The 15,187-nt window shown below is 44.6% G+C and overlaps 1 protein-coding gene across 1 annotated transcript in view; it reads left to right on the top strand.

Moving 5' to 3' along the window:
- PYGL (glycogen phosphorylase L) overlaps positions 1-14,611 on the top strand; it is a 113,014-nt gene extending 98,403 nt beyond the window's left edge. The window contains exons 19-20 of the mRNA XM_078659733.1: positions 10,924-10,990; positions 13,804-14,611. Coding sequence (XP_078515859.1) covers positions 10,924-10,990; positions 13,804-14,004 — 268 coding nt within the window. The 3' untranslated portion in view covers positions 14,005-14,611. The remainder of the gene's footprint in view (positions 1-10,923; positions 10,991-13,803) is intronic.
- The last annotated feature ends 576 nt before the right edge of the window (positions 14,612-15,187 follow it).

Genomic DNA, 15,187 nt, shown 5'->3' with positions numbered 1-15,187 from the left:
TTAAGTGCCTCTCAATGCAGTTATTTTCAAATGCCTTTGGTCGCTTTATGTGCCAAACAGTGTGATTTCTGTCTCCTGACTGCACACGCTGGGTGTTGCTTTCGGTTATTCCCAGGGCCATTTCTACCTTTAGGCAAGACTTGGCTGCCGTTTAACTTTACTTTCGTAGGTTCAAATTAAAGAAAAAGTCCCCCTTTTGCAGCCCTAGGCGGCCGCCTAGTCTTGCCTAATGGTAGAAACAGCCCTGATTACAAGGTATTTGATACCAAACACGACATGGTTTGTTGAAGTCATTTTCAAGAGCGCATTTTACGCGACCATATAATGCACCTCTAACTATGTCTTGCTACTTCACCGACAACCCGATAGAATACTCTTCGAAGGCTGCAGGGGTGCTCTGCTCATGCAGGGGCACCCTCTCGCGTAAAATCCAGCACCCTGCCTTCAAAATTGTCAAGGCCTGCTATAGGGGTGACTTATAGGTAGTGTAGTGACCTATAGATATAGTAAACCTATATCTAAAGTAAGTGTAAGTGGGGCATGCACTATCTTACACAGGCTGCAATGGCAAGCCTGTAGTTCCATTTTGCATGGCCTCTCATTGGTGGCATAATACATGCTTCGCCCATGGGAGGCCTTTGGGGTACCTATTCCCTGGGTACCATATACTAGAGACTTATAAGGGTACCTCAGTATCCAATCTATAGTGAAGTGAAGTACATGTCATTACATTGTAAGGAGATAGCAGATAGACTGGGGTCCTGATTAGCAGATCCCAGTCAGACTAGTCAAAAACATTGTAACATCAAGCAAAAAGTGGGGTAACCATTAGAAGCAGATCCTACTTTCCTTCAGCCCCCCCTAATGTAAGGAGATGAGACTTACCTTGTCCAGTTGAGTCTTCATTTTCTAAGTGGAAATATCTGGAGAGTCCATCTGCTTTGGCATGGTTACTCCCAGGTCTGTTCCACTGTATAGTCCATCCCCTGTAGGGAAATGGAGCACCTTAACAGTCTGGGGTTTTCACCCTGTTTTAGCCATAAGAGGGGCTTATGGTCTGTCTGAACAATTAAGTGAGTGCCAAACCGGTATGGCCTCAGCTTCTTCAGAGCCCAAACCACTGCAAAGGCTTCCCTCCCAATGGCTAACAAACGTTTCTCTCTGAGGTGAACCTTCTGCTAATAAAAGCTACTGGTTGATCCTGTAAGTAGTGATAACACAGCCCCTACCCCCAACTCAGATGCATCTGTTTGGAAAATAAATTGCTTGGAATAGTCAGAACTCTGCAGAATGGGAGCAGTGCACATGGCCAGCTTGAGATCATCACATGCCTGCTGACAGCAAACTGTCCACTGAACCTTCCTATGAATTCTTTTTGATGTGAGGTCATTCAAGGGAGTCACTATAGACCCATATCATTTTACAAATCTTCTGTAGTACCCAGTCGGGCCCAAGAAAGCTATGACCGGAGTCTGGGTTTGTGGGAGCAACCCAGTCCATGATGGTCTGGATTTTGCTCTTTAATGGTTGAACTTGCCCTCCATCCACAAGGTGGACCAGGTACACAACCTTACTCTGCCCTATCTAGCACTTGATGGTGAGACCTGCCTTCTGTAGAGCTTCCAAAGCATTCTTCAGGTGGACCAGGTGTTTCCCCGGTGCAGCTAAAGTCCGCTATATCGTCAAGATATGCTGGACTATAGGCTTCCAGGCCTGTAAGGACTTTGTTCACCAACTTTTGGAATGTGGCAGGTGCATTCTTCAGATCAAAGGGCATCACAATAAATTGATAATGCCTACAAGGGGTTGAGAGTGCTGTTTTTGGTTTGGCATCCTCAGCAAGTCTGATTTGCCAATATCAGCAGTGAGGTCAAATGTGCTCAAGAATGTGGCTGAGGCCAAAGTGTCAATGAGTTCATCTGCCCTAAGAATAGGGTGAGCATCCATCTTGGTGACTTCATTGAGCCCCCTCTAGTCCACACAACCTCATTTTTCTTTTACCACCCTCGGTATGATGTTTGGGTACCGGGACCACTGGACTAGCCCAAGGGCTTCAATCGCCCCCAATTCCAGAGACCTTTTGACCTCAGTCCTGATGCGATCTCTGAAATGGTCAGGCTGCCTGTAAATCTTATTTTTTTACAGGTAGACTCTCACCTATGTCCACTTCATGGGTACATCCAGTGGTCTGACTATGAGTCAAAGAGCATGTGTCTGTATTTATTGAGGGTCTTCCTATAATCAAACTGCTGTTGCTCATGGAAGCTGCCTGTCCAGGCTACACCATCTGAGCCATCATCGGGGTTCTGTGAGAAGCTCAGGGAGTGGGTCACTCTTCCTCACGTCCTTCAGTAGCCATGTCTGCCCTGTTCACATAGGGTTTGAGCCTATTTACATGGCGCACCCTGTGGGGGCTCCTATGAGTTCCAAAGAAGGTGACCTCTACCTTTTGCTAAAGAATAGTATGGGGTCCACTCCACCTGTCTTGGAGAGCTGCTGGGGCCACAGGTTCCAATACCCATACTTTCTGTCCTGGCTGATAAACAGCCTTTTGGTCATGGTAAACAGCCCTTACTACGAATCCGTCAACTCATGTTACAACGTGGTCGTTACAATTGCGTTGTAACATCGCATACCATTACCCCGCAAGGCGTAACCATGACTTGCAGAGGGGGGAGAAGGTGTTGGATTTAAAATCCAACACCTTCCCTACTGTCTGCACAGACTGGAGTTGGAATAGTAATTTATTCTATTCCAACATCCAGCGCCCCCCTCCAAGTTGTCGTTCTGACTAGCTGGGTAATGGTATGCGTTGTTACAACACGGTCGTTGTAACGACCGTGTTGTAACAATATGTGGGGTGACCGCAAGCATAATAGAGGTATATTCTTTGATCATACCAAGCTTTTTGCAATTCTTGACTTGCCTCCATGCTTTTGCTGGCTTTCTTCATGTTCTCCGCCATCCTAGAGTGGAGACCAAGTACATTGTCCTCTGTCTTGCTTGGGAGGTTTGAGAGGCAACTCTCATCCCTCCCTTACCAAACACAAGGGACTCCTAACCGGATGCCCAAACAAAAGTTTAAAAGGGCTGTAGACGACCTCTGTAGGCAAAGAGAAGGCAGAGTAACAGAACATCCCATTTTCGCCTAAGCTTTTCTGGGCGGCCCATAATCATGCCCTTTAGGGTTTTGTTGAATCTTTCAACCAACCCATTGCTTTGTGAGTGATGGGGTGTTGTGAATTTGTGTAATTTACTCCACACTCCTTCCACATTGCAGTGATCTAATTGGACATGAAGTTCGTACCTCTCATCTAAGACCTCCTCAGGGAAACCCACTCTGGAAAAAAATTCCCTGGAGGGCCCTGGCCACCACAGGAGCTGTGGTGGTTCTAAGGGGTATAGCCTCTGGATACCTAGTGGCATGGTGGTCCACCACTAGAATATAACTCTGCCCAGATGCAGTTGGAGGGTTTGTGGGACCAACTATGGAAATCCCAACCCTCTCAAAGAGAAACCCACCACAGGTAGTGGTATTAGGGGGGCCCTTGTGGTACCACCTGACTTACCACTGTTTTGACAGGTGGTACAGGAGCGACACAACTCCTTGGTGTCTTCTGACATATGAGGCCAATAAAAGTGAGTGACAAGCCTGTCCCAAGTCTTGCTTTGGCCTAGGTGTCCTGCAAGGGGATGTTGTGTGCCAAGGCGAGTAGGGAGCCCCTAAACTTCAAAGGTATGACCAACCTCCTGGTGGCACCAGGCTTGGGGTCTCTACCCTCAGAGTAAAGGAGTCCCTCATCCACATAGATCCAGTGGGCTCCACTGACACTCCCAGCAGCAGCTTGCTTTCTAGGGGGTTCGCGAGGGGCAGGTGTGCTGCTCCTGACTCAGTTCTGCCCTGGAAGGCCCCCATGTCTCAAAGAAATCGACCTGATCATGTTCCAGTTCATCTGAGACCGTTCCTTCACAGGGACTGGGATCATCTCCCTCACAAGATCCTCTCTGAGCGTGGGGGGGGGGGGGGGGGAAGGAAAGGAGACAAAGCCTTACCCCTCCTGCTCTTTCTCTTGAAAGGCACCTGGTCCATTTTTTCAGAATCTAGTGCCTGTTCAGTAGACATCAGTTTGGCCTGTGACCTGGTCACAGCAAACACATCTACAGTGATGCCCAGCATTGCTGCATGAGCCCTTAATTCCACTTCAGCCTAGGCTGAAGTTTCTAAATCATTGCCCAATAATCACTCCACTAGAAGGTCTGAACAAACCACCGCTTTTGTTGGGCCAGTTATGTTATGTTGTTTGGTATTTATAAAGCGCGCAGCTACTCCCAAGAGTGTCCCGGCGCTATGAAAAAAAACACGTAACCGCTAACAGAAAAACACCCAAAACAGAAACTGTCTGAGACCAAAATTTGAGGAAGCCATGTTTTTAATTTCCTCCTAAAAGTGAGGAGGTCCTGTACCTGTCTGAGAGAGAGGTAGGCTATTTCACAGATGAGAGGCCACCACTTGAAAGGATCTTCCCCGTACCCGGGAAAGCAGGACCTTGGGAGTAGAGGTCAAACACTGAACAGAGGACCTCCAGGTATGTTGAGGGGTATAGTGTTGAAATCTTTCCCTAAGTTAAGGGGCTCCTATCTGGTGAAAGGCTTTAAAGACCAAAACTAACGCTTTAAAATGGATTATTTTCCGACCCGGAAGCCGGTGCAAGGAAAACAGAAGATGGGTTGTGCGTGTCCTAGGCCCTCCCAGAAAGATTGCCCTGGCTGCCACATTCTGGACCACCTGCAATCGGCCTAGTAAGTAGTCCAGGAGTCCCAGGTAAAGGGAGTTTACATCGTCCAGTCTCGAGACCACCAAGGCCTGGACTACCCGTTTTCATGTGAGAAACTGGGAGCAGGCGGAGAAAGTTCCTCCGCATTCTCAAAAACCCAAAACCGGTCCTGGCCACCGATTGGATGCTGCCCTCTCTTTGAAGGTTCAGATCCAATCTGACCCCAAGATTTTTCATGGTGGTAACTGAAGATGTGGGGGAGACATATCCTGCGGCCACCATTTGTGCCATGCTTCACAAGGACGTGAGCCCAAGAAGATAATCTGACTTTCCAGAGTTGCACTTCAGTTGGGTTTGTCTAAGCCAAGACAATCTCTGAAAGACAAGTGTTGATCACATTGCCCTTGAACTCAGCCCCCTTCTCGCCAGTGAACAACAATTGCGTGTCGTTCGCTACAATACTATTTTGGCCCCTTATTTCTCGGTGAGACGTGCGAGAGGGACCATATACAAATTGAACAGTGTTGGGCTCAAAATTGAGCCCTGTGGGACCCCGACATTCATGGGAGGGATTACACCAGCAAAAGGAGGGGACCACATAGTTTGCAAACAGTGGTTTAAGAATTAAGTGAACCATCTCAATACCGTGCCTCTGATACCGCCCTCCATAAGTCTTTGCAGTAGTCTATTGTGGGGCACAGTATCTAAGGTTGCGGAAAGGTCCAACACCAAAACCGCATTGCCTCCCCTATCCAGAGTAGCTTTCATGGTTTCCGCTACTTCTACTAAGGCCGTTTCCATGCTGAAATTAGCTCTGAAGTCCGACTGACTCTGGTGCAGAAGATGATTGGCCTCCACATAGTCGGTGCTAACTGTGTTGACATATTTCTCCAAAACCTTGGAGAAAAAAGGCAGCAGGGATATAGGCCTGTGGGTACCGGTGACCTCTGGGTCAGCCGTGGTGTTCATTAAAAGCAGGAGAATTTTCACATGTTTCCAGGTTTGTGGCATGTGCCCCTCACACAGGGCGGTGTTCAAAATCAAATTCAATCAATGGATGACAGCACTTTTGCTGGATAGGGATCAGATTGTGAGTCAGACTCTTATTTTATTTAAAGAGTTTTATATAGCGCTGGCTAGACCCTAAGGTATCGGAGCGCTTTAATTTGTTGAACTTGTTCTGTTACATTGTTGATTCTCATGTACACAGTACATCAAAAAATAAGCAATACAATCAGGAGGGGAGAGAGGACAGAGGTAGTGGAGGGGGCAGGGGAGGTGAGAAAGGGAGGATAAGGGAAGAGACAATAAGGAGAGACGACAAGAAGTCTGTCTACAGTCTGACTGGGTAGGTGACGACCAAGGAGGGAATCCTCAGCCCATCTCCTCTATAGCTAAACAAGGTAGCTCCATCGGGCGTCAGACAAAATAGTTCAGTCTCGATACATTGAGAGGGGAGAGGAGAGACATAAAATAGAGGGAGGATGAAGGAGTAGAGGAATGGAGAGATGAAAGGAAGTGGAACAATGTGGTTCAACAATATAACAGAAAAAGATCAACAATTACACATTCCATCAAACAATCAGCAATACATTGGGAGAGGAGAGAAGTAGTGGGGGGTAGGGGAGGTGAGAGAGTGATAAGGGAGAAGACCATAAGGAGAGACGAAAAGAAGTCTGTAAAGACAGACTGGGTAGGTGACGACCAAGGAGGGAATCCACGGCCCATCTCCCCTATAGCTAAACCAGGTGTCCATCGGGCATCAGACAAAATAGTTCAGCCTCAAAACATTGAGAGAGGAGAGAAGGAGAGACACAAGATGGCCGCCTCAGTCGACCTCATCACGATGTACTGCGAATCATGGACAATCTTAAAACTGGCCATCGCTCTGACCTGGATCTTAGCTGTCATCCAACCTGGATCCTGCACTCCATTCAGGACATTTACCCGGTGAACTATCACCTACCTAGCCGGACTTCGGGCAAACGCTCCCGCGTCTCTCCTGACCTTATCTTCTCCCTCTCTCTCCCCCCTACCCTCTCCCCTCTCTGCTCCTACTCTTTCCAGCTTCTGTCCTCTGCCATCACCTGCCCCTGCCCCTTGTCCCCACCCTGTTTCTGAGTGAACCTCTTCCCTCGACTTTGAGACCGAACTATTTTGTCTGATGCCTGATGGAGCTACCTGGTTTAGCTATAGGGGAGATGGGCCATCGATTCCCTCCTTGGTCGTCACCTACTTCCTTTCGTCTCTACGGCCGTCTCTTCCTTTATCCTCACTTCCCCTACCCTCCACTACTTTTCTCTCTCCTTTCTCTCCTCTATAATGTATTGCTGATTGTCTGTTGTAATGTTTAACTGTCGATCTTTCTGTTATATTGTTGAACCTCATTGTTCCACTTCCTTTCGTCTCCCCTGTCCTCTCCTCCCGCATCCTCCCTCTATTTTATGTCAATCTTGCTTGGGTTCCTATTGGCAAGTGAATGTTCCTTAACTCTAGGGATGCTGGTGCTGTCACCATGGGACTCTAGTCTCAACGTTTTTCTAGCTCCCTGGACTTCTAAAGACTTTGTCCAGGGCCCATTGCTGTTGCCTGAGCCTAAGCTTAGCTTTCCCAAGTTCCAGAAATTGGTACTCCCTGTCATAAGAGTGGTCCCTTTTGCTAGATACAGAGGTCCCTACAGACTGTCCTGAGTGATGTGACTCTGCAGAGGGAGATCTAGATCTCCTAGGTAAACTCTGCACTATTCCAGGAGGGGTGAAGAGGGGGGCCATTGTGGGTGCCTTCCTCATCTCGATGAAGATCTGAGTTGTCCAGGTGGGAACCATCTTGTTCCTCCTGGCCAGGGTTTGAGTCTAGGTCATAAAAGGTGTCACCTCCTGACCTGTCCTCATTCCCCGCACCACCCACGTTCTCCTGTTCATCTGACCCAGGGGTCTTACTAAGGTCATCAAGCAGTAAGGCCTCTGAGGCAGTGGGTGTTTACAGTTCTCCCTGTCTTCAGCCACGTAGGGCTTTCAATTCTTGGAATGAAAGCTCACTTTATCCAGAGGGCAGAGAGCCACTGGCTTCTCCTTTAGAAGACCTAGTTGGGGTGTTGCACTTACCTAACTTAGTGGGAATTTAACTCTGAGGTTGTAGAAAGGGTGTTCTAGACCCTTGACTTACCCAACCCTAAGTTCAGTAGAACTTACTTATTCTAAGCTAGTATTATATGTAACTAGTACTTGGTGGTTTTCAGTTATCAATACAAAGATTTCAGGTAAAACAATGCAGGCTTGAATACCAAGCACTGCTCACCAATGTGAAGTTGGCCAGGTATGTAATGTTCACTAATTGGACAGGTGCAAGGTGCCCACTTCAAACAATCCCTAAGGTTATCTTTGACCTCTTAAATCACCATAAGGGTTGTTTAGACTGGTGCAAGGTGCCCACTTTAATTAGTGGACATCATATACCAGGTCAACTTCTCACAGCCACCCACTTAAGTAGCCCTTTAAACATGGTTCAGGCCTTGCACTGCAGCCTGCGGGCAGTTTTATACTGCCATTTCGGTTAGGTAAACATTTAGTCTGGCCTAAATCTTTCAAATACATTTGTCACCCACAGGATAGGCCCCAAAAGGCCCATATGATAGGGTGTATGCCTGGTAGTGAAACTCTTAAATTTGTTTTTCATTACTGCTAGGCCTGCCTCTCCCATAGGATAACATTGGATTAACTTATGGCATTTTAATAAGTGTAAACTTTCAGTGGAGCAGTTAGCCATATGGAGTTTGGCGCTTATGGAATTGTAATTTAAAATCCTTTATTGGTAAAGTCCGATTTTTAAATCATGTTCTGAAAACTCCAGTTTTAGAATTTAGTCATTTTCTTTTCCCAACCATTTGGTGCCTGCTCTAGGTCACATGACTAGGTGTAGCCAGCAGTTGGCCTTTCTGTATTGATCCCAGACAGTGAGACCATGGGCAGTAGGTTTTGGCAGGATAGGTTTTGGCATCTCTGACTGGATGATGGGGAGGAGCGGTCAAATACCACACTTGCACATCACAAAGGCTCTGATTAAGCACACTCAAAAGATTTGACACTAGTCTTTTGTGACCGCAGACAAAGCTGTTGCCAGGGCAGGGAGGCAGAAAATTCCAAACGCCCTCTAGAATTATCTCCTATTTAAAAGCTTACTCTAGGTATAAATATTAGACTTTCAAGCCCAACTCTGAAGTGCACCTGTTAAAAGGACTACTGTTCTGCTGTCGGAGTCTTCAAGTGAAGGGACTGGAGCTGCATATTGAACGTAGGACAATCTGAGTGACTCAAGGGTTAGTTGACTAGCCTCTTGATCAGAGCCTCATGGACCAAAAAGCCTCCAACGATCTTGAACCAGACACCTTGACTCTACTTGTGGTGAGTCTTGCCCAAGCGGTGCCACCCTTCTCCTGGACCCTTGAAAGTGAGCCCGTTAGTGCTCTGCCAGCCCAGTTGTGGTCCTGCAAGCCCAGTTGTGGTCCTGCAAGCAAAACCGATGTAGTCCAATGCATCTACTCGCAGCCGCATCTGTACCGCTGTAGCTCAGTGCCTTGCCGATGCCAGACGTCTCATCTGAATTGCTGCTGCGCGATTCATCCTTGATGCAGGCCTCTGCATCACAAGGCCCTTGTCAATCGCCTTTTCGAAGCATCGCAGTTCTCCGGAACCACCACTGCATGACCCACCTTCAGCGTGTGATCTCCCAATACTCTGCAACATATTAAAGCAAATTCGTTCAGTGGGCCTAACCTGGTCCCTGAACCCAGCCTGTGCTCCATCGCAGACGGCCTGAACTTGTGACTTAGTCATGGTTCGGTGCGACCAAATAACAACAGTTGGCACTTTGTGCTTCTAGACACTAATTTCACTTAAATCCTTTAAAATTGCATATCTCTGTTCTACTAAGTGGAATTTTGCCATTTTGTTTTCTCATTATGTTACATTATATTCTATTCTTAATGTTCACATTCTACTTGTGTTTTCACTTTAATATTGTTTAAAGTGATGCATAAATTATTTGCACTTTGCCTCCAAGTTAAGTCTGACTGTTTTGTGCCAAGTTGCCACAGGGTTAAGCACAGGTTAATTTGAGGTTTGCTTGTGTTTCACCATGACAGATTGTGGTTTCTACTTGAGTTGGGTTTCACCCACCCTCCCTCAACCAGTAACCCAATTCTCACCACCATCCCAGATTTGTCTGCCTGTTTTTGGACCCTACTGTTGCTGGCTATAGAACTCTGAGCATTTTACCCCTATGTAAAGTGCTTGTGCCCCCCTTTTCAACATATTGAAACTGCCTTAAACCCGATTGGCACAAATAACATTCTTATAAACCATAGCTTAGGGGCAGAAATACACCCTTGGTGTGGAAAGTTAAATGCCACCTATGAATAGCAGCACTTACTGTGCCATTCACTATAGTGGCAGTAAAAACATGGCTTCAAGCCTACCCTGTGTAGCCTGACAGCAGCTTCTTGAACCCTACTGTACAGACTGGTCAAAATCTGGTTGGAAAACCTAAATTTAAATATTAGATGTCACTTCTAAACCCACCTTGCTGCCCACAAAGAAGGGGGTGAATGTTTGAGTTAAACATATGTGATCTTAGAAAATGGCATATTCGTTCCATGACTAGGCCCCAAACTTTGTCACTGGTCAGGTTGTAAGTGTGACAGGAAAAATAAAAGTATGGATAATACTCTTGAATTCATAACTTTTGACCTGTACCGGCTACAGATTCCATTCAAAGACTTTTTGATTTAATAAATCTCCAATCTAATGGCTTTTTTTTTAACTGGATTGGAAATGTAACTTTATGAAAGATTCCATTACCCTGCCTAAAGGTGCTGGAGACTGATTTTCATTCGTGCTCCAGCAACTTCCCAGTCTGCATGAGTCGTGTGAAAGATGTGAGGGTGTGAATAGTAAATTTATTTTGTTCCAGTGTGAGCCCAAAACAAAACTACATTACCAGTTTACACTTTGTAACTACGCCGTTAGAAATGTAATTTTATGTAATGGTATCTAAATAATGCCACTAAACTTATGTATAGCTCAGTAACATTGTTATACTAGAATTTGTAACAGCAAATAATAAACCGGACTACATTTTTATCACTTAACAGGTTTAAAGTCTTTGCTGATTACGAAGCGTATGTAAAAAGCCAGGAGAAGGTCAACCAGTTGTACAAGGTAAGACATTGTTGGCTCTCTGGGGGTGGGACGTCTGCAAGTGTATGGCTACTGAATGTCAAATTATGCTTCATACTGTTATTTGTATACTAAACCTTCTCTCACAATGACTTGATGCTTGAATTCATAGTGTACTTTTTTGGGCTATCTATGGTTGGGCTGCGTGATACTAGTCAAGCACAACTTTAAAAGTGAACCACATATTAGTAGCAGGGTTCCCTTATTGTGACCGGGTTAGATCATATGCCCAAAATTTGTATACTGTAGTGAAAAAATGTAAATTCTAGCTGAGGATTAGTTCATAATGAGACTGAACACGTGATAATGGCCAGAAGAGGTCTAACAATGCCCCATGCCACAATGCTTGACATACGACCGGCATTGCCACGTGAAACTCCCTCCCCAATAAAGCAGGCGAGTGGAGAGTACAGGAGAGATGTAGCACCCCATTTTTTTTTTCGCACCCTGACGTACTGTCATTCTGTCGCCACAACAACCAGATGAATGGAATGCCTAGGAAGCAGATGAGCCGTCTGTTACAAAACAGATACTATAACCGGGTACAACATTTTTTTTAGTTTTTCAGTGTAGCATGGAAAGTGTGCTGTTCATTGACTTTGCTTCTAGGCAATATCTACGACCTAGCTAACTCAGCCACCACTAGAACTGCCATGAGTGACTAGAAGCCTCAGGGCCGATGAACGATGCCCAGGGCAGAGATGTCATTCTTCACTTTGAAAGGCATTAATTAGTTTACTTATCAACAGCTTAGACCTCCATATGGTGCCATAAGATTGCAGTGGCAACCATTACCTCTATCAACAAAACAAGCTGCCTAGCAAGATCCTGGGGCATTTATGGAAAAGACCAACCTCTGGGTTTAAAACCTAAATAATGCTACCAACCACAACAAAAAATAGATATCGGGCGCTTCTGGGAGCCAGAATGTTCTGAGGATCAGCCAAAGTCCTCTGACCCCCCCCCCCTTATAAAAATGACAATCTGTCTGACCTAATCATAGTAATACAAAGCCAGTGATGAAGTGCCGTGTCTCTTCTTAGCTGGGGGTGGAGGAATCATCCATCCCTTGTTCTAGTGGTCTGTATAATTAGGAAAGATCTTCTCAGTTCATGGTCTCGATTCACTGATCCAATGTACTTTCTTTGTCTCCCGTCTCACACCGCCTCCTTAAGTTGCACTCTGTCAAATCTGGTAGAGGCTTCGATGCATTTTGATCATCCTACCTAGTTTGACTTGGGTTCGATCATCCTACCTAGTTTGACTTGGGTTCTTAGTAACACATACAGGTTAAAGAAGTGAAGCCTCCTTAAAGCTATATATGCAGGAGGTTCAATCAAAGAGCAGTAAATCCACATTCCATTGGAAGAACACATGTTTTCTTTTATTTGTGGTGTAAGTCAGATTGCTGCAGACTTTTTCCTTTTTTTTTATTGCATTGCAGTTTCTTTGGTGGTCAGAATGCATTCCCCACCACAGCTCCGTTCGCCATGCCTTACACTCCTACAGCTCTTTGGCCACTAAAATTGTGACCTCATTCTGCTATTTAGTGGTTTTAAGCACTTGTTGGAGTAATGCAGGTAGGGTGGTATGGATAGGGAGCATGTCTAAATGTAAGAACATGCATCAACAGCGTCACTTACTTATTGGTACCATTTACAAAGTTGTGCTGGTTTTACACATTATGAATGGAGACGTTTTAGAAAGTGGGATCCGGTATGACTATAGCAGGAAAGTGCTCTTTTATTCTCCGTGGTCCTTGACAGTTTATTTACCACCAATCGATTTATTGTTTTGTTTTTTTTTATTCCCAAGCCATGCGACGCTTTTTGGGGAAGGTTTACAAATACAGCATGCCAAATCTTGAATGGCTTAACTTTTATTATTCTAAACTCTATAGCCCTTCTTTGTTTAGTGTGGCACTGAACAAAGGCCCTGGGGAGTGAATAGTGTATTTGTCCTCTAGTAAGAGGGAATCCCTGGAAACCACTCGGTATGCATCAATGCAAGGTAATTTATGGCCTGGGTTGCCCAACAGAAGTCCAATTACTTTGTGCCTTCGCTTTATTGTAATGGGTAAGTGAGCTGAGACACTAGAAAAAAGATGCACTATAAAACAAGTTCCTTATTTCGTTTTACTTCCTTTAGAGTGCAATAAACCTGTAAAATCCAGGATCAGCTGAATTATGTCCCTCTTCTGTGCCGGCAGTAGGATCTAGTAGCAGAACTTGAAACTGTGCCAGTTCTTCTGAGCTCTTGCCAAGACCAAGAAGTTGAGGATATCTTGTTTGACTGCATTATGATTAAGACAATCAAAGTGATGGGTGGAATGCTTGAATTAATCAAATCAACTGGTAACTGCTCAGGCGTCCCCTTTTAGAAAAATTATTTATTTTTTACCACTGTTCCACTCCACCCGTAGACCGCTTCATCTTAGTCCTGCTTCAATAGGAACAGTGGAGCCTGAACTCCTGGGTCTTCAACTGATCACACACTTTTGCGCTAATCAATTATTGGGCAGAATTTGCACTTTAACAACATTTTTTTATAAACTGTAGTGCCTAACTGAGCAAACCTCTTTCCTTGGCGATGGGCTGTGAATGAAAAAAGGGAAGGATCGTGGATTTATTTTACATTATTGGAACGATTTTGCTAACTGTTGGCCAATTGAGTTTACGTCAATTGCAGGTAGTAATTTGCAGAAATACTTTTTGTAGTCCTTAGGTGTAGTAGCAAAGCCATTGACTTTATTACAGAGCTGCAGATTAAAACATTCTGTCAACTATCCCTTTCAGAACCCCAAGGAATGGACTAAAGTGGTGATCAAGAACATAGCCGCCTCTGGAAAGTTCTCAAGCGACAGGACCATAAAGGAATATGCCAAGGATATCTGGGGTGTTGAGCCTTCAGACATCAAAATTCCACCACCAAACGAACCAAGGGAAGTGCCTGATGAACCGGATGATGCCACAGGAAAACCAATCCGACAGTTTTGAAGGGATGCCACCATAAAATAAGAAATGGCAGAGTTTCATTTGTTTAGGAATGTGTAGGGGCATTTTTGTACATTGAAGAATATGCAAGTAGACTTCAGACAGTGTGGCGAGTCTGAATTGAATGCTGCCGCATATTAAATGCAAAACCTTTTCTAACACATAACCTAAAAATGTTTTCTGTATTGGGTTAATTACCACCTAATCGAATGAAGCTGTCAGCTGCAGAATGGAATTATCGACCCTTTTGGTACAAGGGTTTAGGTTGTGTTTGGGGGGGAGAAATAGCAAATCTATTTTAATAACTATTTGGGGCATTTAAACATTTTTATTTGCAGGAAAAGAACAAGAATTCCTTTTTATAAGGAGAAAGTAAATGGAAGTAAACTTCTAATAGTCACAAATAAAGTTTTTACATTCCACAGAAAAGTAGATGTGCTAAGATATTTAGAGGATTTTCAAATGTTTAGGTCAATGTGAAACTACAGCTAAAATAGTAAATGTTTGGACTGTTCTGTTTACGTAAACACCCACTTCTGCTCTTGAAAAAAGTTTGGTCAGACCAAAAGTCTAATGTCTTGCACAATAAATATCCCTTGTATAACTGTTACCCTTTGCATGTTTTCCACTCACTGACATGGAGGTTGCCTTCTGCTAACAAGAATAAACCATTACATAATTTTCAATATCTGCTTGTAAGATGCCTGGGTACCTCAGAGTGAGTCTGGTTTACGGAAAGGCTGTTAAGGAACAATTCGTTCGCCATGTGAACAAGCTTTCTTTAGTAATCTGTTCTTTCCCCTTTGGATTAGATGGATCCATATAACGGCAGAATATCCTAAATTACAAATTTAAGAAAGGTTGCATGAATAGAACCCATGTGATATTTGCTTTTTTTAAAAATATATTTTCATTAAAAAAATGATTCATTTTTCCCAAGAAATCCAATAAATGGTACAGCACACTTATACAAATTATATCATTTCAACCATGACACAAATATTTATCAATTAATTCATTACACAATGAATACTACACATAGAATCCAGAAGATTACATTTTTTTTTTCAACCCATGACGGCAGGTGTATTGCCATTAGCGGCAGTGGTCACCTCTCGGTTAATCATCCCATTTTTCAAATTTACTATAGGTTGCCATATCTTCCCGCCCAGAGTTCTAGCTCTAC

The sequence above is a fragment of the Lissotriton helveticus genome, chromosome 9, assembly GCF_964261635.1.
Source record: "Lissotriton helveticus chromosome 9, aLisHel1.1, whole genome shotgun sequence".
NCBI classification, from domain to species: Eukaryota; Metazoa; Chordata; class Amphibia; order Caudata; family Salamandridae; genus Lissotriton; species Lissotriton helveticus.
The sequence above is the reverse complement of the archived record's forward strand: the minus strand, read 5'-3'. Positions and strand labels throughout refer to the sequence as shown.